Source organism: Drosophila melanogaster, chromosome 2L, assembly GCF_000001215.4.
Source record: "Drosophila melanogaster chromosome 2L".
Classification (NCBI taxonomy): domain Eukaryota; kingdom Metazoa; phylum Arthropoda; class Insecta; order Diptera; family Drosophilidae; genus Drosophila; species Drosophila melanogaster.
This window is the reverse complement of record NT_033779.5, coordinates 15,015,791-15,043,771: the sequence shown is the minus strand read 5'-3', so window position 1 is coordinate 15,043,771 and position 27,981 is coordinate 15,015,791. Positions and strand designations below refer to the sequence as shown.

The 27,981-nt window shown below is 39.9% G+C and overlaps 6 protein-coding genes across 9 annotated transcripts; 2 read left to right on the top strand and 4 right to left on the bottom strand.

The window, feature by feature from the left end:
- Positions 1–437: 437 nt before the first annotated feature.
- Su(H) (Suppressor of Hairless) lies at positions 438–4,284 on the bottom strand. 2 transcript variants are annotated; one of them, NM_057520.4, is made up of 4 exons: positions 3,452–4,284; positions 1,797–2,677; positions 1,531–1,738; positions 438–1,465 (listed from the first exon to the last, which is right to left on the bottom strand). In NM_057520.4, the coding sequence occupies exons 1-4, from the start codon at positions 3,833–3,835 to the stop codon at positions 1,154–1,156; spliced, it is 1,785 nt and encodes a 594-aa protein (NP_476868.1). In that variant the 5' UTR covers positions 3,836–4,284; the 3' UTR covers positions 438–1,153. The 2 variants fall into 2 exon arrangements, with proteins under 2 accessions (NP_476868.1, NP_001285948.1); NM_001299019.1 differs by having other exon boundaries at positions 755–1,465.
- A 626-nt stretch (positions 4,285–4,910) lies between these two features.
- On the top strand, positions 4,911–7,479 carry CIAPIN1 (Cytokine induced apoptosis inhibitor 1). Its single transcript, NM_080199.3, has 4 exons — positions 4,911–5,132; positions 5,222–5,718; positions 5,787–7,197; positions 7,252–7,479. The coding sequence occupies exons 1-3, from the start codon at positions 4,997–4,999 to the stop codon at positions 5,898–5,900; spliced, it is 747 nt and encodes a 248-aa protein (NP_524938.1). The 5' UTR covers positions 4,911–4,996; the 3' UTR covers positions 5,901–7,197; positions 7,252–7,479.
- On the bottom strand, positions 5,931–8,378 carry yellow-c. 2 transcript variants are annotated; one of them, NM_001299018.1, is made up of 3 exons: positions 7,976–8,378; positions 6,781–7,186; positions 5,931–6,721 (listed from the first exon to the last, which is right to left on the bottom strand). In NM_001299018.1, the coding sequence occupies exons 1-3, from the start codon at positions 8,206–8,208 to the stop codon at positions 6,044–6,046; spliced, it is 1,317 nt and encodes a 438-aa protein (NP_001285947.1). In that variant the 5' UTR covers positions 8,209–8,378; the 3' UTR covers positions 5,931–6,043. The 2 variants fall into 2 exon arrangements, with proteins under 2 accessions (NP_001285947.1, NP_523570.3); NM_078846.3 differs by having other exon boundaries at positions 7,976–8,300.
- A 689-nt stretch (positions 8,379–9,067) lies between these two features.
- Positions 9,068–27,441, bottom strand: GABA-B-R1 (metabotropic GABA-B receptor subtype 1). 2 transcript variants are annotated; one of them, NM_001259104.2, is made up of 16 exons: positions 26,376–27,441; positions 22,426–22,680; positions 18,248–18,382; positions 17,987–18,157; positions 17,709–17,925; positions 17,451–17,616; positions 17,144–17,387; positions 16,935–17,084; positions 14,041–14,183; positions 13,859–13,982; positions 13,671–13,787; positions 13,400–13,607; positions 13,086–13,342; positions 12,888–13,025; positions 11,589–11,769; positions 9,068–11,137 (listed from the first exon to the last, which is right to left on the bottom strand). In NM_001259104.2, the coding sequence occupies exons 2-16, from the start codon at positions 22,675–22,677 to the stop codon at positions 11,115–11,117; spliced, it is 2,526 nt and encodes an 841-aa protein (NP_001246033.1). In that variant the 5' UTR covers positions 22,678–22,680; positions 26,376–27,441; the 3' UTR covers positions 9,068–11,114. The 2 variants fall into 2 exon arrangements, with proteins under 2 accessions (NP_001246033.1, NP_523569.3); NM_078845.5 differs by having other exon boundaries at positions 9,788–11,137.
- Positions 12,022–12,844, top strand: CG31832 (uncharacterized protein). Its single transcript, NM_165098.2, has 2 exons — positions 12,022–12,611; positions 12,673–12,844. The coding sequence occupies exons 1-2, from the start codon at positions 12,052–12,054 to the stop codon at positions 12,794–12,796; spliced, it is 684 nt and encodes a 227-aa protein (NP_723894.2). The 5' UTR covers positions 12,022–12,051; the 3' UTR covers positions 12,797–12,844.
- On the bottom strand, positions 14,259–16,890 carry CG33310 (uncharacterized protein; the record flags this gene model as incomplete). Its single annotated transcript, NM_205996.2, has 1 exon — positions 14,259–16,890. One exon carries the CDS (start codon positions 16,888–16,890, stop codon positions 14,260–14,262), a length of 2,631 nt encoding a protein of 876 aa, NP_995718.2. The 3' UTR covers position 14,259.
- Positions 27,442–27,981: the final 540 nt, after the last annotated feature.

Below are 27,981 nucleotides of genomic sequence, written 5' to 3'. Positions count from 1 at the left end.
TAATTCAAAACTGCGAATCTTAATTTGTAAATCTGTAAAGACAGCAGCAGCAACGAATGCATAAATATTCAACAAAGGCAGTAAAAATTCTCACAGCAGCTCGGCAGCGGCTTTTTGGGCTGTGAGAATATTCTGCTCCTTAACTTGGCCAAAACGGAAACAATAGTGTTATATATCTATGTATATTTGCTTCTTAGCTTCGCGTTCAGCAATTCCAGACCAAACTATAATTAAAGTCGGCCCGTCCGAGGGGGTTGAGGCAAACCATCGTGGGAAGAGCTGCACTTGTTTTGTTTAAAAATATTCACACGATACTGGGTAATATTCCCACAGCAATTTAAGGCAACCAATCCTCCCCAGCGCTCCACCTTAGGCCACAGGAAAAATGGTGAACCAGAAGAATCACGCTAAACCAAAAACATAAGCTGACATGATTTGATTATTCTTTGTCATCATTTGGGATTTCTTTTTTTTATTTATGTTAGGCATTTCGCTTACACTTAAATAAATCGCTGTTTTGTCTTGTTGCGATTTTATTTTACAAAATATTTTATTGGGATTTTTAATGCTACGAATTTCCAAAGTTAATAAAAAAATGCAACAAAACTGTATGTACAGAAACAAATTTTTCCCTTTTTGACTTTGTCTTCGACTTTTTAGAAAGCTAAAGAGGGAAATGGAATGTTTTTGTAGCGTGGCTACTGGCTTGTGTATAATAAAAATTTCCGATGCATTTCGCAGTATTTTTTTTTTTCATTTAGATCTTTGGAAATTCATAGCAAAGAAAATCATAAATATTTCAACCGCATCTAAAAATCGTCTATAAACTTACATCAATTGTATATTTAACTAGAATTACATGTTTTGTGTAAAGGTATATTCATGCACATACAAATGTATGTATGTATGTCAGTGAGCTTTTCGAGTTATGTACAGAGTTTTATGTGTCATTTACAATTCTATTGGTTCCGAACTAGCACTAGATACATGTGTAAAGTATGATTCACTTTAGAGAGAAGGGGACACATTTTGGTTTACGTCACGAGGGGTTGAAAATTAGTATGAGAAAAATTGTCAATCTACAAACTAAGGTCTTCGATAAAAACTATAAATAACTTAGGATACATATGTGTGCGATGCAATAATCCTGCACTCAGGATAAGCCGCTACCATGACTATTCCATTGCACTTCTGAGATGGAGGGCAGAGCCTGATGCTGCTGCTGTTGTTGTTGCAAGCCACCGCCGGCTGCCGGCGATCCCGCATTGTTGCTGTTATTATTGTTGCTAATGCTAGTGATGTTATTATTGTTATTGTTCTGTCGCGCTCGCATCACATCCTCGGCCTGTGTATTGCAGTGCGGCCGAGGACCTGGTTCAGGTGTATACGTGAAGGTCAGACCGGTGGCATAAATTATTCCATCGTTGCGCACCAGCGAAATGGGCACCTGCGTGGGCTGACGTACCTGCAAGGACCATTAAAAGTAAAATTTATAGCGCGTATTAAACAGATTTACATTGGAAAACCTACCCAAAGCCATTCGCCTCGAAATTGTGAAATCTCCGGCACCACGCATAGCAATGTCTCTGTGCAGCGGTACATGGTTTCCGCCTCCACATCGCCAAACCACACCTGCAGATGCGGCGTAAAGTTGTCGCCACTCAGCTCTAGCATGGCCACATCCCCGCCGCCATTGAGATTAAGGGAATTAACGATTGGCACTGGAGTGACTGGAGAACTGGAAGAAAACACGAAATGAAAACTAATCCATTGAGTTGTAAGTAAGCTATACTTACGCCACAGGACCCATGCCCTCGTAGAACTGGTACTCAGCCTTGTCGGTGGATATGATGGTCCAGCAGGCGCCGTCATTGATCATCTCCTTGTTCGGCTCCTTGGGGCACGGCGTGGCCTGGAACTGTATGATTTTCTCCTGCGACAAACAGAGATACATCCGATCCGTATCCTTCATGTAGAAGGCGCATTTGTGCAGCTGAGAAACGGGATCGTCGGCTTCCAGCAGGGCCATCTGCTTGTCTACCTTCCGGATGATCAGACGTGGCAGGGCCATGCCCGTTACGGAGCACACCAGTTTGACTGTGGCTCCGTAATGAATGTAACCATCGCGCACCTGAAACTCCTCCGACTCGGACTCATTGTCATCCAGCAGGTGTATCGTAAAAGCTCCCCATTGTGTTGACGACGCATGAAAGTGTCCGTTCTCCACGTGAAGGTAACGGGTGGAGACAGTCTGGGAACGCAGGCGATTGAACAGGGCTACATTGGTGCCGCTGGCTATGCACAGATCGGCATTCTTTAGCGACTGTTTCTTTTTGGACGGCTTGGATATAACCTTGATCCGTTTCGAGTTAAAAACGCCAATGTCATGACCGTTTCCGTAAAACATCTTCACCGACAGCATAAAGTGTTTTCGCTTGTCCGAGTCCGAGATGAAGAGCGTCTTGGCCGCACAGTACTGCTTGCCATTGAGATCCAGCTGCTGCATATCCTGGTCACTGCTCCCGATACCGATGAACGCGCATAGTTGTGCTCCCTGTTCGCCCTCGCCCTGCTGCAACATCTCCTCGTACCGCCGGCGCCAGCCACTTCCGAACAGATAAATGCACGGCGGTGGGCAAAAGAATCGCTTCTCATTGCCATAGGACTTTTGGGCCACCTGGAATTCACACAGACAGACAGACAGAGGCGCACGATGGTGCAGGGAAAATTCAATTAGTACAAATTGCCGTCCAGATTATCGGAAAATCATATCAAAACCGCAAGCAATGCAGCTTTGTTAATTTTCTGTAATTAATTTCAATTATTTTCATTGCGGACTGGACCGCGCTCGCGTTGCTCAATTTGCGGGCAGTCGAGTGTGAAGGATTCCCATTTGGCGGCAGTCGTCGCTTGAAGATCGCCACCGCTAAAAGCAACCGCGACAATTTTATTCCATTTTCATGTCTGCGTTCGCCAAAAACCGCAAAAATGTAACACTTTAAAGTGGACAATGGAAACACTAGCACCTTTAAATAGTGGGTGTGGTTTTGGCGTTGCGGACTGACCGATTAGATTAAAACTAAATTATAAAAAAAAAATAAATATCTTGTAAAGCATACAAGTAATTTTCAAAGAAAGGATACATCGTTAAACTTGAAATAGAAAGAAAATCTGAATTTAATCTATTTAATCTAAAAAATCGAATAATTTAGGAAATCGACGTACAAAACTGACCAAGTTTCTAATTTAAATGAAAGTTAGGATATCCTACGTTTCTCCAGTTTGGGTTAATATATTTTTAGTAATATTGAAATAATGTATTTCAAGCTTCAAATAATTTAATTAAGACTTAAGACTCAGGAGTTCCCTTGTATGTTTTAGAATATCTTGAATACTAAATCCAGACCAAGCACCTGATAATACCGGCTTAAAAGTGGAAATCCTTTCGTACCTTGGCGTGCAGGATAACGATGACCATGTCGTTGCGCTCGCGCATGTACTTCTCCATGGCGTCCCGCGTGAGCTTCTTCTCCTCGATGTGTGGCCGGTAAGGACCCGGCAGCAAGGACATCTGCATTTGTTGTTGATGCTGCTGTTGTTGTTGTTGTTGTTGCTGCTGCTGCTGCTGTTGGTGGTGCACTTGCAATTGTTGTTGCTGCTGCTGCGACGACGGCGGCTGCGGACCGGGCAGTCCAAAGTGCGGCATATCCTGGCTCTGTTGTTGCTGCTGCTGGTGAGGATCGAGGGGTGAGCCGTTGGGATTTACAACCGTAGTTTCGTAGGCAATGGCGGGCGGGGCGGCGGCGTTTAAATTAAATTGGCTGTAGCTCTTCATTTATGCACATGTCTCCTTGCATTGAACTTATTGGAATTTTGTTTGGATCTTTTCTATTATTTCGTTTTTGGCTATTTGGCAAATTCGTTTGGCACTTTATACACTGTTCGCTGGTGCTGTTTTTGTTGTTGTTGTTGCTGCTGTATGTTTTCTATTTTGTTATCCTGCTGCACAAACACACACGCAGAGCAGCTGTCGTTTCTCTCACGCACTCTCTTCCTCTTAACCGCGGATTGGCTTTGTTGTTGTAGCTCAAGCTGGATTTGCGGCTAGCTGCGATTCACGACTAATCACACATATTTCAGCGTTTCGAGCAGATCTTGACTAGCGACTAGCGGTAGTGGCGGCTGGCTTCTGTTTAAGGCTGCAACTAGCGCTCGAGTTATATTTATAATATGCTACAACTAAAAAAGCGACTGAGGATGTTGATGTTGTATCGATAGTCCGATAGGCGCTTATTTATGATAGTCGCTGCCTACCGGCGATATGTTTGTCGCTTCACAGCACTGTTGGTTGGATTTGGATGGCAGTGGGCATTTGGTTATTTTATAGCCAATTTGGAGTAGCTAATATATTTTGTTTTAACTTTGCAGTTTCTGAATACATTTGTATATTTATTCCCATCACATCACTGTTAAAGATATTATTTCTTATATCTATAAATACTTTTAACTGATGCGAAAGGTATCGATTTTCATTGAACACTTCGATTTTGAGCGCCCACATTTAAAATTCAAGGTACAAACTACCAACCTTCTTGTCTAACTGTCCATGCATTTTTAAAACGGGCCGTGGGAAAGTACACATGGGTGAATTTAAAAGATAATTCGCGACTTTAGGCTTAAATGTAACCGTTTAAATAGGTTTAGTGGCAGAAACACACAATATGCAACTAAAAGCTGTTAATTATGTATCAGAATGTAAGCTGTAACTCATTAAAAAACGAATCTGGTGGAGTACACTTAGTTATTCATATATTTTAGCAGTCACAGTGTAAAGTGGAAAAATCTACAATCACTGAATATCATTTGCAATCCGATAGGCAGGTACAATCGATATCACCGCTCGATTTTCGGTGCATTGCCATATCTAACTTGTGAAATCAAAAATCGGTTCCGTTCGGTGCTTGAACTTTTGAGATATTCTAGAAACACATCCACAATGGAGAACTTTAAGGGTCTACAAAAATCCCTATACATATGGACGGACAGCGCCGACTTGGACAAGCGCGTGGAGCAACTAAAGGCGGCCACTGGCGGCGATGTGGCTTTGGAAAATGTGCACCGCCTTTCGTTTTGTAAGTTGCGTGCGGTGCGGTGTGTGTGTGCTGTTTTTGACTAGCCAGTGAGTCAGCAGATTAAAATCAGTGATGTTTATGCATTACAGCTTCCTATGCCAACTCCAGTTTCGACCTGATTGTGATCGAGTGCGCCCAGCTGACCGACAGTTACGTAAAACTGCTGCACATGCTGAAACCGAGTGGCAAACTGCATTTGGTGTCCTACATCGGTCCGGCGGCTAGTTTGCTGCAGGAGATCAAGCTATCCGGATTCATAAACTGTCGCGAGGACTCTCCAGATGCTTTGACCGCCGAGAAGCCTGGCTACGAGACAGGATCCTCAGCCAGGTTGTCATTCGCAAAGAAGAACGCCAGTGCAGTCAATGTGTGGAAGATAAGCGGTGACGATGAGGAACTGATCGATGAGGAGGAGCTGCTGGACGAGGAAGACAAACAGAAGCCGGATCCGGCTGGTCTGCGTGTCTGTAGCACCACGGGCAAGCGCAAGGCGTGCAAAAACTGCTCCTGCGGGCTGGCCGAGGAATTGGAGACTGAAAAACAGAGCCAGAAGGCCACCGAGAATGCCAAGTCAAGCTGTGGAAATGTGAGTTCTCTTAACCCCGATGTGAGTTAGCATTAACCTCGATTATAACTGATTTCTTATATGCACAGTGTTATCTCGGCGACGCCTTCCGCTGCTCCACTTGCCCCTATTTGGGCATGCCCGCCTTTAAGCCCGGTGAGAAGGTGCAACTGGCCGACAACCTCCTGAAATCCGACATTTAACTTAGGCTCACCATGGTATACCCAATCAATCACATTTCAAATAGTTTATTAAGCTGACTTACTAACAAACAATAATGTCATAATGTAAATACAAAAATGCACCGCGTCATAAACACAGCATGTAGATTTAAATATCCAAGTGATCACATTTCGCATGGTGTACCCTTGATGAGATCGCGGTTCTGGCCCATCAAAATACGATAGTTGACGGCCGAGGGATCGAGTTCCTTGTACAAATATGTCGGCATCTTGTCGGACAGCACCCAAATAGTGCCTTCATTGTCGATTTTCATGTCATTTGGAAAGACCAGAGTGTGCGAATCGGAATCGATTAGCCCCTGGGTGTCCGGAGTGTATGGACGCTTGATGTTCCAACAAGCAATGGCGTCTTTGTTCACCTGCGTATAGAAGATGACGCCGGTCTCGGGGTCAAAGACCTCGGCGGTGGACTGGCCATTCATGCCACGGTCACCAACGTATTTAAAATCGTAATACGAATCGCCAGCGGTCACGTGTGATTCGTTTTGCAGCACGCGGTTCGAAACCTTGAACTCCTTGGTACTGGCCAGGGCATGGAAATAAATGTCCTTGGAGTGATCTGGATTCATTGGGCCCACGGCCAGCCCAAAAACGCCATCCGTCCACTGGAAGTTCACGCCGCCCACATTGAAATCACCATGCAGAGGATCGAAGTGGAAGAAGTTGTGCTTGACGCGGTAGGATTTGTCGTTCCTCAGGGAGTACACAATCACACCGTAGGCACCCAAATCCGGAATGTAAGCAAAGGCATCTTGGCACTCCGAGCGGTCCGCATCCACAACCTAAATATTGATTAATTCGATCAGTTTGGAATTTAAATAATACGCCTATGCATACTCACAATATTCGCAAAGAACGAGTCCTCTTTGGTCTGATCAGCGGGAATGGTGAAACGGCGCAGTAAAGTATCTGTTTTCAAGTCGAAAACCAGGATTGAATTGGGCGTAATCTGCTTGGGACTGCCCAGGATGTCGGCCAAGCCAGTATCGAGCACCCACAGGCGATCGCATACGTCGACTTGAATTCGGAAGGTGGAAATGACAGTGGAGTTGTCCTTCAGCTGGATGCCGGCATCTTGAGCCTTGTCCGCGTCCAGACGTCCACCGGATGGTGTCTTTTGGTCCTGTGGCTGCACATCGATGGGCAGCTTGTTGGCCTCCCAACTGGGATACGGATGCAGCTTTGGCGACTTCTCCGTCGAATTAATGTCGATGTAGTTGAGTGTGGCAGCAACACCAGCCTTCCATCTAAAGGGAAAGTAGATCATTTAATAATGAGGAGAAATAAATTAACTAAAAAATTTACATTTCAGACTTGTTTAGTTACTAATTACATTTAAACCTGACACTGGCAAGTAACAAATTAATAACATTAAAAAGTACCATTCACCTGCGCAATTATTATGACTGATTGGATATAGTCTAATATAAGCTATAGTTTTAATTTATATCTTAGCACTATCAGTTAAAACTTTGACGGCAACTATAGCTTAAATAATTATGCTGTATTATCAACAAAATATACTTTTTTTACGTATCTTATTTTTCGAAATGTTTTTAAATCGAATTTTGTTTTGATTACTCATATCTCCCGAAAAGCAGAATGGTTTTCGGGGCTTTTTGGCCAATAAGCGCATCGGTGGTAAATCCCAAAAAGGTGACGTCACAAAGACTTTGTTTACTAGTTACCTAGTTAGCCTTTTATGGGATCCATAATATTCCATAGAATTTTCCGATCATGTGTTTTCTCTTATTAATTTATAATTAACCTCATGTTACGATTTGCATTTAGAAACCACGATTTAAAATGCAAAATAGACATACACAAATGGGGTAAAAAATGATAAAGTTAACTAGCCAGCGAGGAAACCGGTTTCCCCTCCTGACGCTCGATGATTTTGCAAGTCTAGCTTGACATTTAATTACAAACCAAGCCAACAAAAAAGGTAAATAATAAGAAAAAAAAAGAAAACCTAACTACAGCTTACCGTAAGTTTGTTGTCTCTTTTTTTTTTGTCTATGAATTTGGTTACTTACCTTGGCACAGTGACAAAGATTCTGTTTTGCCAACGCTCCACGCCCAGCGGCAGGTTGTTCTCCACGATGTAGTGGCCATTCGACTTGGCCTCCGCCTCGGCCTCCGGAGTGGGCCAATCGAAGGCCAGTTGCTTCCACGAGAACTTCTCCTCCAGCTTGGCCGATGCAATCCGGCTGAAGGCGCCGATAAGGCACACCATTAAGCCCAGGCTCAACATTCCTAGTGGGTTCATTTTGGATTTTTCAATTATTCGATTTTTTTTGGATTGCTCGTTTCTTTTTTTTTGGACCTCCGTTCAGTTCGAGTTGAGCGCGCTAACTGCAAGAGCTTAGTTTGGAATCGGGCTTAATATGCTGGCTTGGATCCCAAACAAGCGGAGCTTTAAGCTCACAGTACACAGATATTCGATCCCGTGGAGTTATAAACTGTTATACCAAGTGCCCAGCTGCAAGTTAATGGTTATTGCGATGGGCTGGGACTTAAAATTAGCAACATAACCGGAAGGAAGATCTGGAATTTACTTGTTAATGCTTTAAAAATACTTTTTTGCTCGCTCGAATAAAATCAATCGAACAGTGAACCTCGTTTTCAGTTTGTAACTAATGGGTCAATTACTGCATTGATATATATATAACAGAATGAAAAAGAATTTTGAGTATTTAAAATAAAATAATATTGCCAAAGCCTTTACATGTTTAAAAAAATTTTAAGAAATTTTCATTTAATAATTATTAAACTGCATAAACAATTCAAACTCTGATTTATGAATAAAGGTTATTGATTCTCTCATTTAAAATGCAGCACGAGTGGGATGCGAAGTAAATGTTTGTTGCTTTTAAGAACGATTTGTATTTTAAGAAACGAATTTGTGGACAATGTCTGATAATTGAGTCTGAAATTTTAAAAGCAAATGAACTTGAAATTTAAAAATGTTACCTGTAAGTTAAGCCTAAAAATATTTGACTTCTCTAAAAAGGCACATTAATTGTTTTAAAAATCTTAAATCCCACAAATAAAACAAATTAAGACTAAGAGTAATAATATGGCATAAACATTAAACACCCAAACCAATAAATAACTGTGATATATTTGTTCAATTCTGTTTTGTGTTTTTTATTCAGTAAAATTCTCATTTATTCCGTTTTATTAAACTTTAAATTAATTCGTTAGTGTTACATTCATAAGAACATACCGAGTTTTTCATTACTTTGACCTTATGTTTTTCCTGCATATTGCTACCATTTGTCGTGGTTCATATTTATTTTGTCACTAACAGTAGAATTTCACTTTCTTGTGTGTTTCCATTGAAATAATTCTGGATTTATTTAACCTTTGCTTTTTCTATTTACTCGTATTTATACAACAATATTAGCTTGGCTAAACTGTGTCTTACTTGGCTAGAAGTTCTTCATTCGGCTGTGATTCGAGGACAAAAGCAAATAATTGATTCGGATTCGAAAATAAATGTCGATTACTTGTTGCATTTGTAGATTTGGTTGCTGTTCATGTGGCTGTGTTCAATTCTGTGTTTTTAGGAGGCGCAGCTAAATGCTCTATATACAATATACATGATCTCGAGTTTACACGTCTACCCTAACAGCGTTCCCTATATGTATGTATGTGTATGAAATACAATCCAATTATTAAACTACAAATTCCAACGACTCTTAACAAATATCAATGTACTAGAGATGTTCTTTGCCATGTGTAAATTTCATATATATATATACTTCAATATTTATATATAATCATTGTTTATCGTGTGTATAGTATTCATTTCTTTTGCATGGTTTTCCTTTCTTTATTTTTTTAACGGCTTAGATTTTAAAGTCTTTCATTTCGTAGGAATTTGATGTTGTCTATGTATGTTACTTATAGCACTTTTTGTGATGGATTTATGTTGTTATAATTCCATTTTACTTGGATGTGAGTGAGTTTGAATTGAATTTGTATTGAAAAGACGGGTGAGTGAGTGAGTGATAGTATGTTATGCAAGTGAGTAAGTTAATCATTTGTCAATAGGGTTCAGTTTAGTTTTAGTTTAAATAAAGTCAATTCCTATATAACGACGTCCCCAATTATGCTCGGTCTCTCCTCGGTTCCTGTGTATAATATATATACTTTATAAATGCGATTTTAGAACTTACAGTAGGTTCAAAAATTTCTCATTACCATTTAATTTGTCTATGTATAACAAGTACATAAAAATTAAAACGTTCCTTGAGCACTCAGCATCCCGTCCGTAATATAATATATTAACTTTTGATGCTACACTAGTCTAAGCTAAATGTATACATATCCTTTCATTATCTAATATTTGCTAGACTTTTCATTCGATTTGTGCTTTTTACGATTTGCTGAAATGTAAACTATTAAAACTTTTATCGAGTGCACATTTACACCTCACATACACACATGGATCTATACAAAGTGCCTAAAGCTAACTTAGCTAACATATTTGGGAACCAAACCGATTATCCTGTCGAGAAGGACAAAATTCTCTGGTTTGATTCCCGGAGTCTAGGAGTTTTGGTTTGTATTGCCGCGACCTGGTTCAGAAAAGACACGTACATAAATAAAAACTAAGAATCGGGAGAAGGCCGCCTTTTGGGGAATTTTCATCTACGCAGATATAATTAACTAGAGAGCTCTAGGAGACAGCGCTGAGCAAATGAGGTTCGAAAGGATAATTCGTTTAACTAAAAAAACAGTATTTACTAAACACAAAATCAACAATTTGTCTTCTCTACCTGCATTTAAAAATTACTAACTTTAACACGATCTTTTCGTAATGAATTCTCTTGATTTGCTAGAATTTTTTTTGGTTTCTGTGTTGCAACTTTAAAGCCTAACAATTCGCTTAGTTTAGATGCTAGTGTCGAATTTTTGTTTTGTTTTCTTTTAAGTTAAAATTACTTCGTTTTCAATATTAATGCTAAACACGTTTAAGGTACAATACATATTTCATTATTCTACAAAATTGCTGCTACCAATTCACTTATTTAGCTCAGCTTAAAGTTGATACAAAGTTCTTTAAGTACGTGTTTGTTTAAATCCATCCTTCCGTTAGCATCATTATTTGCATTTCATATCTTTTGTATAATTCACCTATCACGCAAAGGAAATTGACAAGTTTTTTCATGTACGATGCTCATGAGTATCTGTAAGATAAATATATTACGTATTAGTATGTTTTGAATAATCTTGCTAAAATGTGAAAAAAGGGTGCAGAAGCAGTGATATTTATTAAAAAAGTGCTAAAGTGCTGAAGATATAAATAAGCTCAAAAACTGCAAAAGTGCTTAAGATACATATGTATGCACACAAAGCAATAGACATTCCAGAAACTGATAAATTGCCTTTGGTTTTTTGTGCGAAAATCGAGTTTACATAGCGTTAGCATAAGCAAATAACCTTTGAACTCCATTTATATTGTTGTTCCTAATCAATTGTGTCAATGCCGACGAATAGAGCTAAGATTTCTAGTTAAAATCGAGAACATAACGATTAAGAACGTCAAGCTAAACCAACGTAACTAGTATCGATTACCACATGCAACTGGCTAAGGGGCATTTGGGATGCATAGTTCCATGCACCAGGTACTCTACTCACCTTGTGTGATTGCGAGTGTGGCTGCGGGCGTGGCATGTGCTGATGAGTTGATGAGGGAAGCGGGCTGCGAAGTTGTTGCAACGGCGGCGGAGGCGACACCTGTTGCACCATTCAGTTCTGTGCCCTTGGCGTCGCCCCGCTCCACCAGACGCTGTCGCAGGACTCGAATCTTTTCCTCCTTCTGCAAGCGGAAAATTAATAAATCAATGTTTATAAAACAATAAAAATATAAGCAAAACAAACAAACATTTAAACAATAAAAATGTAGTTCTATCTTTTAAATAGTCTCCATTCACTTTTTTGGAATCCATTTGCTTAAATGCCGACCTAAATAGAATATATGCATATCAAGCAATGCGGTCAAAGGTAGCAAAACCACAAAACTGCGTCCCAATGTTCCCCTTTTAAATGGTAGATACTTCAGTAAGCCACCGATCTTCTAACAGTACGCATGTCGAGTACAATGAAATCGTGCTTTTTTGTACTATTTTTATGGACTTTGCTGTTCGAAGTGGGCCAGAGTTCACCACACACGTGTCCTAGTGGCAGTCCAAATGGAATTCACCAGCTAATGTTGCCAGAAGAAGAACCTTTTCAAGTGACCCAGTGCAAAACGACGGCAAGAGATTGGATTGTCATTCAAAGACGACTAGATGGAAGTGTTAATTTTAACCAATCGTGGTTTAGTTACAAAGATGGATTTGGCGATCCGAATGGCGAATTTTTCATCGGTCTTCAGAAGCTTTACCTAATGACTAGAGAACAACCACACGAACTTTTCATTCAATTGAAGCATGGTCCTGGCGCTACAGTATACGCTCACTTTGATGACTTTCAAGTGGACAGTGAAACTGAATTATACAAACTGGAACGGGTGGGAAAATATTCTGGAACAGCTGGGGACTCCCTAAGATACCATATAAATAAAAGGTTCTCAACTTTTGATCGTGATAATGATGAATCTAGTAAAAATTGTGCAGCCGAGCATGGCGGTGGTTGGTGGTTTCACTCATGTTTGTCAAGGTAAATTAATTATCAAATTAAAATTTGATTTATAAGAGGTTGATAATACTTCATATTGCAGCTCGCTAAATGGACTTTATTTTAGAGAAGGTGAAACCGGCATGCTGAATGGAATTCACTGGGGCCGCTGGAAATTCCAATCCTTAACTTTTGTTCAAATTATGATAAGACCGAAATACTTTTAGATTAACGTTCAACGAACAGTTGAATTTAATCTTTAAACAAAATTAAATAAAATACGATTTTATTAAGATAATCTACCATAATTCAGCATACCTGTGTTATTAATCGTTGCAATTCCTCGTTTTCGGTAACAAGTTTCTGATAGCGTTCTTCGTCCTCTTTCGATATGGCTGAATCGGGATTGTATTTCGATTCGGCCTTATCCTTGGGATGACGTATAACCTCAATGACCTGTGCGAATAGAGATCATTACAAATGTGCTACTTCTTTTAGTTCAGTGTAGTGGCTGACCTTTGGCACAAATATCAGCAGCATGCTTAGGAAACAACAGAATATCACAGCTAGAGCAACGAAGGCAAAGGACGCGTCCTGTTGCGATGCAATGACCATGCCCACCGGAGCTGTTATCAGGCAAAGGACGACCACGTTATAGATGCTCATGCCCACATAACGCGAATCGTTGATCTGTTTCACTTTAATGGAGCGCGTCTCGTACGCCAAAAAGAGGCCAAACACCAGGATTAGCCCCTTGAAGCCGTATACAAGACCTGCAAAATAATATAAATATATTATATACAATATAATGGATCGTTATCACAACATACCCAACCACATGGAGTTGCGTTGACTTTCACAATGCTCAAGCTCTGGACGTATTTTAATATCATCAGTAGTAGATACTGGATCTTCGAGTGGGAATGTTTCGAGATAACGCTGCAGCGGATCAAAGATCTGCCATGAGAGTAATATCACTAAATCTATTGATAATAGCCCCGAAACCATGGTGTATAGCTTCCAAGGTTCCACTTTTTTCTGCAATTCCACAAAATGATTAGCAACTAATATATAGTTGTAGTTAATTTAATTTAAACCCACCTTTGGGTCAGTTTTTGCTTTTGTTGTAAAACGATGCACACGCCAGACCTTGCTGAACATAGCACCGTATGCTAGTGTAAAACCGGTGGATAGTAACCAAGCCCGCGCTTGACATATCTAATGGATAATTTTATATCAAATTAACTTTAATAAAAATGAAGAGAACTTTTAAGGTAAGTAACTCGCACCTTTGGATATTCCTCGGGGCTGACAAAGCGTCCGTCGATGCCCAGTAAGATGACAGATATTAGACAGATGATGACACCAAATAACATGATCGTATTGCAAACGGGATGCGAGGATTGTATTACTCTAGAAATTATATAACCCTTAGTTAGTTCTGCACGAGCACTACCAATTAAATAGTTACCTTCTATGCTTATTCCATATATTAAAGATGATCAAGGCGAAGGCAACGAATATGCCACAACTGGATATTGTGCACATGCACACAAATAATGGCAAGGACACGGTGCGTAGAACATGGGTGACAATTGTGCGATCTTGAGGAACCTGGATTATAGATGTTATAAATAATACATACATATATCATATAACACATTTTATTAGAAAGTTATATTTATGTATTTTATAATGAGTAGTCGGTTCGGAGTAATTTTTCCACCCTCTCGCGGTTTTCATTTGTAGCTAATAACACAAAAAACGAAACTTGGCCATAACCCTCTTTCCTATGATGTATATTCTGAGCCCACATTTTGCAATTTATATGGACACGTTCATTTGCTTTGAGATTTTTGATCTTAAGAGCCACGATTCGATTCACATCGTTTGGGCCGAAAAATGACTTTTTACCCTCGTTCGCAATATACTCGATTTTCTCTTCAATATCGGTGTATTCCGTTCTTATCGCCGGCTCTGGATGAAATTCAATCAAAACATTCTTATCTTTATCTGAACGGCATGTTATCCAAGTGCGATTCAAATGACCCTCCTCTGTTGTTGTATTTTCCAATAACCTTTTTAAGGCCGTAAATTCAACCTCATCGATCTTGGCTTTGACAAGCTCATCGGAATTGATGTAGGGTTCGGTCTTAAATCCAATAATCCGATTAACTTTAAGAAAAACACACGGTTCGCCGCTTGGATAGCCAAACTTTTCATTCGCAGTACACGTTCCAAAACGCGGATTGTGTCCATAGTCGCCGTATTTTTCCAGAAGAGCCATTATACCAGCGTACTTTTCCATGACTTCTGTGCTGTTTCTAGGATCAAAGGATACCGCCTTGGGATTAGTTCGTGGTCCGATGGGAGTGAAACTAATAAATGGTTGTGCCATCTTTATCATGGGTACCTTTCTGGAAGCGTCATCTTTGATGAAATCGAACCAGGCCATGGAAAAGATAATGACAAACAAAATATATAAAACGGAAAAAACTAGTGTGTAGAGCCAATGACTTGGACGGCGTAGCTTGTATTTTCCATGGATTTTGTTGAAGAAAAGCCTGCGCCATTCCGTTCGGCCAGGAAAATGATATTCACAACCTTTGTAGTACGTTCGTCTATCTTCTTTGGTTGGCATCTTGTAGGGTCCATTATCCGGCGGTGGATCCACAATCAGTTTGTTTAATTTCTTCCTATCAGTCTTAATGGGATGCATGTAGATTACATCAGTTCCGTCATCGATTGGCCAAAATGGCTTATCTGTGCTGGTTCCAATGTCCCTTAATTTGCCATTTTTGTGCACATGCATCTCGGCAATTGGTGGTATTATGATTTTTGGTAACTTTTTAGTATTCACTCCAATTTCCCTTACTCGATCATCGCTGTGTCCTATATCAACGGGTATATCATCTGGTTCGGTTTTGTGTTTATGATTCTTTCGTTGATTCTTAAGATTTTCAGTGGTTTGTCCTATATCTCGCAATCTTCCACCATCATGGTATACTACTAAGTCATCACCTGCAGACTTGCTGATAAATGTTTTAATCTTAGATTTTCTGCTTATATCCGTATTGATGCCTATACATCTGTATTTCCTGTTTCTTTTGCCAATTTTAACCTTTTGGTATTCTTGCAGGATCTGATTTTCTCCAGGGATATCAGGTGATGTCTCTGCGATCGGAAAAGTCCAAGCTTTTTTGGCCTCCAATTCGATCTCTGGTTCCGGGGGAAGTTTCTGTTCATCGTCTTTATTTTCATCTTTTTTTACATCTTTATTCTCGTCCTTATTCTCGTCTTCTTCACTTTCTTTGGAGCTTTTCTTCTCTTTCATTCTTTGCGCAATGCTAAAGATTTTTGTGATTGTACCTATATGTTTTACCTGTGCATTGTCATCATCTTCATTACTTGCTGTTTCATTATATTTAACTTCTTCAACATGTTGTTTGCTGGTTCCTGTGATCTTGGAACCCTTCACTTCATCAATGGTTTTATCATCTCTACGATTGTTACGAAATACGTTAGTTGATTCGCGTTGCTCCTTGAGCTCCTTCAACTTTCCCATATTGATTATTTCAGCTAGGATAACAGGTCGTTCATCCTCGGCATTCTGTGGCATTCGATAGCTACCTCGCATTGTTGACGATCCAACTGAATCTAAATCGATCTCTTCCTCCTCACCTTCAAGACTAGAATGATATTCATTATTGCTGACAAAACGACGTCGAAGTGTACTGTCTGGTTCCCAAGATAGTTTTTTTTCCGGCACGTCCTCGGACGATCGATCATAATCGATCATATCAGACAGGTACTTTTCCCTATCAAAAGAATCAAATGGCTCACGAACTCGCCTCGTTGAAGATTCCTCGTAAACTTTTTTTCCAACTGGCTGACTTTTTGTGCGTCTAGATGGTTCCACATTTTCATCGTTAGATTCTTTTATAAGAGATTTTCCGGGCACGGTCTTTACTAATAGCTTTTCATTTTCCTTTTTTGTTGCACTGCTGTTTCTATTTGCTCGCACACCAATAGATTCTTTTTCAAATTGTTTAGAAAATCCTGGCTCTTCATTTTCTTTGACTTTTTGGGTTACTGTGTCTTTACCAGCATCCGAAATTGATAACTTTTTCGGTTTTGGTGCTACCTTAGGAGCTTGCTGAAGACTTGCAGATGATGATGGATTTTTGGATTCATCATTTTTCTCACTTAAGCTTGTTAATGATCCTCTTGTATTAACGTCGTCTTTGGACGGATTTCCGTTCTTATTCGGTTCAGTCGTTACATGCTTTGTCTTCTTTTGATTTTTATCATCGTCCGACATTTTGATTATATGATTGTTTTTTCAACGCTAACTGATTTGCTTACCTTGCCACCAATCCACTGTTCAGTATTCAACCAGGATAGGTTATCCAACTGAGTATCGTAGTAACCCAACTTCTCGTACTTGCCGTCTATCATCTGTTCGATCTGTGTAAGAGCAATACGATCGCCCTGAGAACTGAATGCCACCACACCCTGCAAATAAAAAAATAAGTAACTAACTAAGTATTATGAAATTAGTTTCACAAACTGACCGATACACCCAGAAATTGTGTGGAGTTCATGGCAGCGTAGATTTCATCGGCAATCTCCTTGTCCGTATAGGTAAAATCCCTCAGAGATTTCTTCCCGGTTGTCAATCGTTCCATGGTCTTGTTGAAAGCCAAAGCCACACTCCACACTGCATCGTAGGCGAGTGGCGCCTCCTGATATCCCTCCGGATAGCGATCGTGGTTAATGTCGTAACCCTCCTCGATTAGCGCCTGATTCAGTCGATGTCTGCGCAAAAAGAAGGCACATTGAAGCAAAAACTTTAGCAATGGATAGAGTAGTAGTACTAACCGAAATTCCTCTGCAGTCATTCCGGATATAGTTGTCTGATTGTTCTGATTCCACATGAGCGCTTCCGTTGTCAGATGTCCTTCGGCAGCTATTCGCATCTGTTCAACAGTGCAGGTGATGCCCTCTGCTTTCAGATTCACCTCGTACCAGTTGTCCTCGTACCAGCCTAAAAAAAAAGTAGTTTAGTTACAAGAAGACTCTGTGAAAGTATCTATGCATATGAGATATCGGTATCTAAGTAGTATAATTTGTATTTACCAATAAAGAACCACACATGAGCTCGGCCATATAGCTGCTGTTTGTACATTTCGCAGAGCACCCTCCTGGCGGCCACCACATAGAAGAGTCCCACAATGATGCGTGCATCCTGGCGTCGCAAATTGCGCACGGCGTCTGTTGGATCGGATAGAAATGATTGTCTAGTTACGATTTCAACGCCAGCCTCCATGCATCGATTCTCGAGATCCTCTACGGTCTGTTCATAAAAGTTTTCGAAGTTAATATGGAAATGTAATTAGTTAGCACCGATTACCTACCGATATAAAGACCTCCTCCGCCTGCTGCAGAATGGCCACCCGGGACCAGCCGAATTTCTTCATCAGCTTGATGCGCGTTGGATTGTGCACCGTGGCCGATGGATGGGTGCGGAATAGAGTGGGGAATCGTTTGCGATCCGAAAGAGCCGGACTCGAGGCCCCGTAGCAGAGCTGTGGAGGGGCAGTGGCATGTAGGTAAAGTATTTCGAAGTATGTATGTATATATTCCAGCCATTCTGGCGCTATGCAAATTTCACTTACCACAATTAGATTCCACATTTTGGCAGCCTCGGCTACAGTGGTGCAGACCGTGCTGCATCCTGCCAACAGCATCAGCTTTTGCGGTTTATTATAGAGCAGATTGTACATCACGCTGGCGCCCAAACCGGGCTCACACTGTGAATGAAAATGGTGGGATGGGGATGGGGAAAGCGGAATTAGCCAAGTTGCCAAGAATACTTATACTCTCATCCGTCGGTGCTCGATAAATATTCATAAACATGGGCGGATATGTAGGTTTCGTTTGATGGCCAACGCGATGTATTGATTATGATTATGCTAAGCAACGACCCTTCAGGAGTTATTAATAGCGAATTTCCTGTTATTTATGTGTCTGTCTTCATTGGAAGATAATTATTGATATGATTAATTGGCTTTGTGATTCATGCGGGGCGTTTATGACATTGGCATGGCTTTTAAATTGAATTTAATGCACAAAACTGGCCCAGAAGGAATTTTCGTCATCTCGTCCAATTTTCGCCAATATAATTGAAAATGAAAATTAATCAACTGGATGGAATGCTGGATTTGACATAGCAAACTACGAAATTAAGCTGCTTAATTAAAAACTTGCTGGCAGAGAAAATTGAAAATTATAATCAATCAAATTTTAAACTATGCATGTTAATTGTTGCATTTAGCGTGATTTATTATACGAATTTGTAGCAATATTTATGTAGCTAGTTAAATTTCCATATTCCAAGTCCTGCCTAATTTATGTGCCACCTGGTTGATATTTTTCCATTATGCTTTTCATTAATCCCCATGTCATAGCATTTATCAATTAAACAAGATTCATTCATGACAATGAATAATTCACGAAGGTGTGTCCCTTTCCCTTGTGCCGAAGTTGTGAATATACATACATACATACGTGGGCATACGTGTATCCATCCACATTGGCCACATAAATGATTCATTCATTCAGTTATTCATTCTCGCATTCATTCATTTACATGGCAAACTCGTTTCCCTGTTCGGCGTTTCCTTTACTTTGGCCCAAACCCCATTCTGACGACAATTTTCATATTTCTTACTTGGTTTGCGTGTAAACAACCATTCTAATTGGTTTTTTTTTTCCTTTCATTTCCTTCTCATGTCCAGTCCCTGTTTATGCATAAGTATTATCCTGTTCGTACTACTCCATCTATTCAGATCTGGGTGTGTGCTTTGGCTTTGGGTACCGAGGCATGCCACGATGTCCGCTCTAATTTAATAGTTTCCCTTTTCGTGGGCAGAGGCATACTGATTTTATAGAACAACTAAGCAGCATAAAACTGATAGTACATAGTACTATAGTACTTTTAATATTAACCAAAAAATAGCTAAATGATTTATTAGTAGAATGTTCTTCTATAATACAAAGCACATTTAGGAATATTATTACATTGTACAAAACAATATTCAATTTAAATTAAAACTCGCAGATTCTGTAGATGCCTATTTATATAATTTTTGATTACCTTAGCCATTATATTTACCTTTTCTGTATTGCAATTGAAAATGTGAGTTTAAATAATTGAATGCTTTGTTGTGATTTAATTAAACTTTAATTAAAAAAGAAAAAGCAAAAACCTTTTAGGAGCACATATTTTTATCCCAACGCTGTTAAATCAATTTCCGGCTTATTCCTAAAGCTTGACAACCGGTTTAAGCCATTTCAGTGGTTCGCATGAAGGCACTTAGCCGATAGAAAGTGGCAGCTTTGCAAATGCAATAATACGATTTTTCAGCACCTATATTTGGCCATTAAAAAATCAAAGTTCGATTCGAAATTCGCCACAAAAGTATTCACCTGTTCTGTGTGATCTTGGACTTAAGCCGACTAGGGATTTCGCTTATTACAGGATAACCAACCTGCCTTGTTTATACATTTTTTTGTTCAACTCTCAGTGCTTTTGTGCAGAATTCTTTGGGACATTTCACACATCAAAGTAGGTCAAGCAAAAGGCAGCGGCAAAGGCAAACATTGCGTGCGACCTTTGCCCCTTGTCGCTTGCCAAGTGACGTGGATGTGGGCGGGATGGGGTGGTGCGTTGCGTTGTGGGAGTAAGTGTGGATGTGGATGTGCCGGAGGAGAAGGTGGCTGTGGGACCTGGAGATGGCAACTAATTATGCAGCATTTAACGGAAGCTGTTTGCCTAAGCCACAAACATAACGCGCCTGGCTCTCAGGCTCAGTCCAGCGAAGCGAAGCGAACTGAACTGAACTGAACTAACCAGACCAGACCAGACCAGACCACGCCAGATAGGAACAGATATGACCAGGGATAGGACTTGGTTTACCTCTCCGGCTCTGTTCCTATCTATATGTCCGTATCTGGCTCGTAAATGGGCGTGTATATGTTCGTATATGTTCGTAGGATATATGTATGTAGTAGTAGTGACTGTCCCTCCTGGCAGCCTTGAATAAAAATAACTCAAATGATGAGCTACGGCTCGGCCGGGGCAAAGTGACCTCATTCAAAACTCAAAACAAGTAGTTAAGCTTTCGCTCACTTAAAACTAATGAGGTTCGCGCTTAAAAATAGGCAGGCCCAAAACAGCCGCCGAAGTAGTGGAAACCGCAACAACTGTACCGCAGACCCTTAAAATGCGAAATTCACAAAAAAACAAAAAATATGTGCGAAATATGAAAATGTATAAAGATAGTTTTGGTTTTGGTTTTATATGTATTGTATTAGAGATACGCGCCAAGGGGCATTGATAGCGCGCAACTTGGTTGGGAACTGGAAAACGGAAACTACATCGGTTACTGGCCATTTATTATGATGCATGACCGTTTGGAGGGCGGGTATTTGTTTAATAGCTGGTTCTCTAAAAGCCAACAGAAGTTACAGCATCCAGACAACTGGATACTATTGAAATGTTGATTTATTGCGTGCCCATGCTCTATTTTTTCCATTTAGAACAAATATGCCAGCTAAAAACATATTCCGCGCTCTTTAAGTTAGCTACAAAATGCAAAAATTTCACAATTTTATATAAGGATCAATAAAAAAAATATGATCAATACTGTGTTCACTTTGATTATACCGATTTATTCAAGAAAAGCTTTGTGCAGAAGTTCAGTTCGTGCTGCTGCTGGCATTAAAGATAAAATGCGTAAAACTTTTGATTGCAAAAAACCAAGTTCGAAGTTTATAGCAAAAACTTTTACTTATTGATCTCATAGAAACTTTCTGGGAAATGAGAGATTTTCGCATTGAAATAATTAAACTTACAGCGTTGCACTACACGAATAAATGTAAATACATTTATGATTTAATGAACACCGGGCGACATTTATTGGGCGACCTTGTTCGAGATATACACACATTTTTCTTAATGCTAAATACCCTTTATCAATTACGAATCACGCACATAAAAGCCCGATTAACCGAACTCAGCCAATATAATTGCTGTTGGTAACGTTTCGAACGTGCTCCAGTCGAATCTCAATCGCAATTTATGTGCAGTCATTAAGCCGAGGCATTGCCAAATATTGTTGGACATGCGGCGGATTGTGCGGCGAATTCAATTTGTGGAACACACGCGCAGCAATACCCTTTAATGCGGCATAATAAAACTGTTTGTCCTTTGTTAACAGTGCCCAGCTCCAGCCCCAGCCCCAGCCTGATCCCCTAGAGAAATATGCTAATGAATGCCAGCGCTCAGCCAGCACTCCACTACTCATCAGTGAGCAGAAACAAAAACGAAACAAAATAAGTGGCACCCAAGGGTATGTGGCATGGCAGCAGAGGAGGCAGCAGGGGCTGCATATAAGTAGGGCTTATCGCTTTCCAACTTACTAGTGCACTGAGCGAAAATGCTTCGTGAACAGAAGGCTTAAACAGAACTCAGTGCATCAGGAGGGGTTTTTGGTCAGGATATTATTTGCAGTGATATTAATCGTGTTGCAAACAAGTTCTGTGTTGCTTCGAAGTTTATTGGATACTTATTGGGTATTTAATGTAATATATTGTATATATTAGTTACCTATGAAAATTATAAGAAAGTTCAAAAGCTTCAATAAATGTTTATTCTTATTAAAGCCAGCTTAAGAGGAAACATAAAAAACTATTTTCGTATCGAACTTGGACTGTAGGACTATTGCATCGCATTACATTCAAAATATCCTTAGGTATATATCGTTTTTTTTTCAGTGTACTGACTACTCACCTCACTGTCGTTGCTGTGCAGGATGAGCTTGAAGCCCGGCAGCAGATTTGGCTGCTTGTTGACATCATCCAACGCCAGTCTTGCGGCAGGCATACACGCCTGGCCGCCCTGCCATCCTCCTTTGCCGGCTATCGGAAAGATGCCGCCGATGTGCAGTTCATCGGGCCTCCCGGCCACGCCCCCTTGCAGGTGCGGCGAGGCGATTAAACAAAGCAAAAATATCCAAAACGTAACAGCACCATCACTTGTCATATCCTGCAAGGCAAGGACCACAAACAGAAACTTGAATCAGCAATCGTATGAAATCAGGACGAATAAAACGCTTGAAATGTGATTACCGAATTGGCGAGCGAACAAAATACAAATCGGGGAATACAAATACAAATACAAATACAAATAGAAATAGAAATATAAGAAGGACACGGCCAGGACTCTCGCAAAAAAACAAGCCCACCAGCGATGGAAACCAAAGGAAACAAGAACGGTAAGGGGCCAAATGAAACCAAACCAGACTAGACCAGGCCAAAACCAAAACCAAAACCAAAAGCGAGCGTCAAGCTTCGTTTTATGTGCCAAAGCAATTTTTATGACTACATGGGCAAACGTAAGCAATTTATACACTTCGGTGTCTTTCTGCAGATGGGGTATACCAGATACTATGCGGAATTGGATGGCAATGAAATTATGAAATACATTTGTATATATATTTTATTATATACAATATTATTAGAGGGAGTGGTGGGGAGAAAACCTTTTAACCTTTCAAAATCTATGCTATATTTATATAACTTATTATTATGATCTAGGAGTATGTCTGTGGAGTGTGATAGATAATTGATAACAAAAGGAAAACAATCGTAAGCTTTTATATTGAAAAATATTGCTATCATTCGTTCATGCATAATGCACTTTTGTTTCGTAAAATACACATACATTAGTTGATAATTAAAGTTGATTTTGATTACCACTAAGACAGTTTAAACTATTTGTCTGCACTGTGTATTTTGCAATTGAAGGATAACTGATTTGTTTGATATAGTGGCCATTACTTGGTTGGCCCGAATAATCTGCCAATTCAAATGCTCTCCTGGCCATAAATCTCATCTAATAACGTTGAATAAGCATTTCAGTTCAAATAATCCACTTCATAAACGTGCTGATTTAAATTTTATTTATGTTGCATACTTTTGGGTTATGTGTTTCCTTGCAGCTTAATGCGGAATTAGGCTTGAGATTTTCCTTCATTTGTTCGTACATAAATATGTGCGTACATATAACGTTTTAAAGGTTTAAGAGATTGAGCCAAAGCTGGTTTTTGTGTTCGTCTTAATGTATGCGCACATTTCTAAAGAAAATAACCAAATTTGAAACAAAAATAAGCCGCCAGCAAATCCATTATTAAAACTGAAATTAGTTGCATTTTATTGTACTTTCGTCTTAATTTGGTTGTTGATATGCTATAATGGGTACTGCGATTTATAGCGCAAGAAATGTGGCAGAGAATTTCGCTTGAATTAAATATAGATTGTGATTGACAGGAAAAGTCATTTTGCATTAGCTTAGGTCAGTTTCGAGATTTGACCTTGCTGACTAATCCAAACGAAAGCCAAATGCTTTTTATGTCCCCCTTGCTGCAAATAATGGCTAGCCACAAAAGTCCGAATTAGAGTTTTTCTCTAACATTTAAATTCATTGGAATTCCAGTTATTGAATTTCATTTTAATTAAGCAAATCTCATTAGGAAGCAAACTGCGGTCGGGCCAATGAATCCAATCCCATACTAATCCCAGGAAAATAGTTATCGCAATCCACATGAAGCCAAATCAAATCTGCAACAAATTCAATTGTTTGCGGACCGAATTGAACTTGGATTTAATAGTAATTGTCTCTTTGTCTCGCGCTCTATCGTTTTCGTTTTATTCGTCTGGATGGATGTCTGTGTGGTTTCTATTTAAGTTTTGATTTCGAAGCTTTTAAGCTTTGTTTCAATTGAGATTTGTCGAAACAAATAAATAAATAAGCAGTTTGTATTTTATTTGCTCTTGTTCTTCTTTGTTTTTGTTGTTGGTTGTTGCTGTTCAATTTCTTCTTTTTGTTCAGGGCAAGGGCATTTTGCGCTTCGGCGCCTGAGTTTTATGGCTTTTACCCGCCACGCCCCCGCCCCTTCATCTGTCCGCATCCCCTTTGGCAATGTTCTAAACTCCTGCCAGCAATATTTTTCTATAAAAAAAAAAAAACAGAATAGAACTTTTATGTGGGAGAAGCCTTTTTATCTCTATGTCCTGCGTGTGCGAGGTACTCACATACACACCGATACGTAAAACCATATAGGGCAAAAAAAAAATATAACTTAAAGTATGAATTGTATTATATATTTTACCGTCAGCACGTTTCATAATTTATTACGGTACTAAAATATTTAATTTAAGAGTGCCTTCTCGGTTGTTCTAGACATAATATATCATATTAAAGAGTGGTCTTGATTGAAATCTGCTTGTAAGTGAATATAAAATAGATGGCACATTTTGAAGGCTTTTATAGTTATAAAACCTTAAATCTTAATTAAACAAAGCATAGTTCCCTTTGAAATATATCTTAATTCTGAACATATTTGTATTTAAAATTGATAGAAAACTTAAATGTTTGCACTAACACAAATATATACTGATGCTAATTTGCCAGGATTTATTGATTTAGTGTTTCCTTTCAGTTTCCTTCATAATTAGCCTATTAATCAACTGAACTAACAGTGCGTATACGTATTTTGAGGATTGATTGCTCGACTTTAGTGGGTGATGAATGCGATGCAAGTCAGAAATCAACTAAAGTTTTTTTGTGTTTGAGGATGTAAAAAATACAAAGCCATAATGTGGCGATGCCATTACCGGTTATTTGTGTTGGTTGGATGATGAATGACAGTTTTTCATGCACAAATACGGCGTCTTTTTTAGCATAAAACCTTTTTACAGTGTTTGCATACGAGCCGCGTGTGTTATTGAATGGAAATGCTGTCGGTTTAGCACAAACATGCATACATATATGTATGTATGTACATCGCCGCAGCGTCACTCCAAATTTGTTTGCCAGTTAATCGCACTGAGGCGCGTTAATCATGGCGGTGTGTTAAGGACGAATAAAAGGTGGTGGTGCTGTGGATAATTTTGGTGGCTACGGGGTGGCTCACTTAACTAAGGTGTGGTTGCAGATTTGGCGAGTTGACACCTTTGACGTAGAGTTGCCGCTGAAGAGGCGCTGATGAGAGGGGATGGTCGTCAAGGGGCTAACTTCCTAGTGACCTAGTTTACAAACCTTCGCACACATACACACACACAGACTTTAAACATTAATTACGTCGGGAATTCTGCACAAATGCGACAAATGCTTCACTTCACTTCACTGCCTTCCCACCTGCTCTCTTCATACCTACACAGAACAAAAAGGAGTGATCGTAGATGATGATCGGTTTACTCTTCTCAAAAGCAATATAAAAAAGATATAGATTTCAGATTCTATGAAAGATCTATGCATCTTGTCGGCGAAAAAACAAAAATATATCAAATTTGTATTGAAAAATAATTTTAACAATTTAATTTGAGTTAGAAAGAGTTTTGTGGTACGATCATTGTAATGACCATCAATCCGGGATATCATTTTAACTATTATTTTCCTGTACTACAACCAATAAATATCATATATCATTCTTTCCTTTCTTTCTTTTATTTGTACTTCTCAAATCATTTTGATTTCACTTGGCTTAAAACATACATATATTTCCACTGACCATTCATCACTTGTCCATCTCCTAGAATCTTTGAACCATGAGGGTTTAATTTTTTTTAACATCCCTGGGAATTAGCTGCTCACATTTTTGCAAGTGTATTCTCTCCGCCTCTCTTCGCGGCACTCTACACCTTTCTATTGCCATCTCGCTCACTTTACACTTCACTTACTTTGCGTATTGCCGTTTAAAAATGCGATGTTGCGGTTGTTGTTGTTGTTGTTTCCTGCTTTGCTACTACTGCTTCCTCTTCTTCTCGGCCTCCGTTTTATCCTTTGCCGATGTTTTTGTCTCTGTCTTTGTCTGCTCCTTTGCTCCTTTGGCCGGTGCTTCAATTGTTTCATAAGACGCTTCTTCTTTTTCGCTGCTCCTTTTGCTTGGGCAGGGTCGTAGGGGGTGTTGGATGGAGGGGGTGCTGCCAAAGGGGGTCAGGGGCCAAATCAGTGTTTGTTGTTGATTTGGTTGTTGTTGTTGTTGTTATTGTTGCTATTATCGCTGTCGCGGCGGCGTTGTTCAAACATAATTTGATGACTGCGCATTACAATCGATAATCCCATGCACAAATGCAGCTCAGCACATCGGCATTGCCTTAAATCCATTTTAATGAGAACGGATCCCGATAATTCCGTAATCCCCAAATGATGGCAATTCCTTTGCAGGTCCTGCTGTCACTGCCTTTTTTTGCTGTGCTCTCTCCTCCCTTTTCTTTTTTATTTTTTATATATGTTTGTTGCACTTTCACAAATAATTCGAGAAAAAACTGAGATGTGAGGGGCGTGAGCTTTTTTTTTGTCAACTTTGTTTGAGTTTGCGGTGTGTTCTGTGTAACTGTGCTATATGCTATATGCTATGTATATTACTTTGTACAACTTTTCTACATTACTATATCAGATTTACGTTGAATTCCTTATCAAACTAGTAAGCTTCTGACTATGAGGGGCATGAATTATTAATGTATTCGTTTTATTTCACTTGCTTTCTAGCTGTAACACACTTCACTTTATCAATTCCCGCACCGTAATTCCATTTAACGCGTATTTCTTTTTGCAGGTATTCAGTTCTGCGGGAGTTATATCTTATGCACAGAGTGGTGTTTTCGCTCCTGCTCCTTATTTGTCTATTTTTTGTACAGACTTTTTCGCATTGTATTCGGGGGATGAGACGCGAGAGGCTCCTGCTGTGTTCGTTGTGTTCCACATGTATCCGACGACTGGAACTCCATGACTGACATTTACGTTTTCGCCTCGCCAGGACGAAAGCTTAGAGCACGAGAGCTTTTCGGTGGGAAAGCTCGTGCTTCCGCTTTTCCACTTTTCCAGTTGCCAAGTCAAGTCGGGTTTTTTGAAGTTTCGCTTTTTCAGTTTGCTGGCCAAGTCGAAAGTCGCGAAACTCTCCGGGCAATTACGTTTACTTTGTGGGTGGGTGTAGCGGGGTGTAGGTGGGTGGTAGTTGGACGGTAATTGGGGGTTGGGCGCAAGGACGAGGGCGGGCTTAAGGACACCGGTTTTATAGAGTTGTCAAATGGCCCCAGGAATGGCCAGTCAAAACATCAAAATTCACTCGCAATTGGCCAAGGGCAATGCGAAAAACCAACAACAAGGAGCAAGTGCCACTAGGCCAACCGGGAAACAGGATGGGGGCATTGTTTTGAAAGCGAAAGGCCATAATGCTTGCACGCCACAATCCCGAGCCGCAGTCAAAGCCAAAGTTGAGTTTCATTTTTGGGGTCGCGTCGCCTCATCGAGCCAAACATGCAAACACGCACGGGCCAAAGCCAA

Coding starts and splice junctions, on each gene's coding strand:
- yellow-c (NM_001299018.1), bottom strand. CDS start 8,208: ATGAACCCACTAGGAATGTTGAGCCTGGGCTTAATGGTGTGCCTTATC. Junction 7,187..7,975: donor ATCTTTGTCACTGTGCCAAG/GTAAGTAACCAA, acceptor CTTTCCCTTTAG/ATGGAAGGCTGGTGTTGCTG. Junction 6,722..6,780: donor ACTCGTTCTTTGCGAATATT/GTGAGTATGCAT, acceptor ATCAATATTTAG/GTTGTGGATGCGGACCGCTC.
- CG31832 (NM_165098.2), top strand. CDS start 12,052: ATGAAATCGTGCTTTTTTGTACTATTTTTATGGACTTTGCTGTTCGAA. Junction 12,612..12,672: donor TTTCACTCATGTTTGTCAAG/GTAAATTAATTA, acceptor TTCATATTGCAG/CTCGCTAAATGGACTTTATT.
- GABA-B-R1 (NM_001259104.2), bottom strand. CDS start 22,677: ATGACAAGTGATGGTGCTGTTACGTTTTGGATATTTTTGCTTTGTTTA. Junction 17,388..17,450: donor ATGACTGCAGAGGAATTTCG/GTTAGTACTACT, acceptor CTTTTTGCGCAG/ACATCGACTGAATCAGGCGC. Junction 11,770..12,887: donor TGCAACGATTAATAACACAG/GTATGCTGAATT, acceptor TTCCGCTTGCAG/AAGGAGGAAAAGATTCGAGT.
- CIAPIN1 (NM_080199.3), top strand. CDS start 4,997: ATGGAGAACTTTAAGGGTCTACAAAAATCCCTATACATATGGACGGAC. Junction 5,133..5,221: donor TGTGCACCGCCTTTCGTTTT/GTAAGTTGCGTG, acceptor TATGCATTACAG/CTTCCTATGCCAACTCCAGT. Junction 5,719..5,786: donor CCAAGTCAAGCTGTGGAAAT/GTGAGTTCTCTT, acceptor TTATATGCACAG/TGTTATCTCGGCGACGCCTT.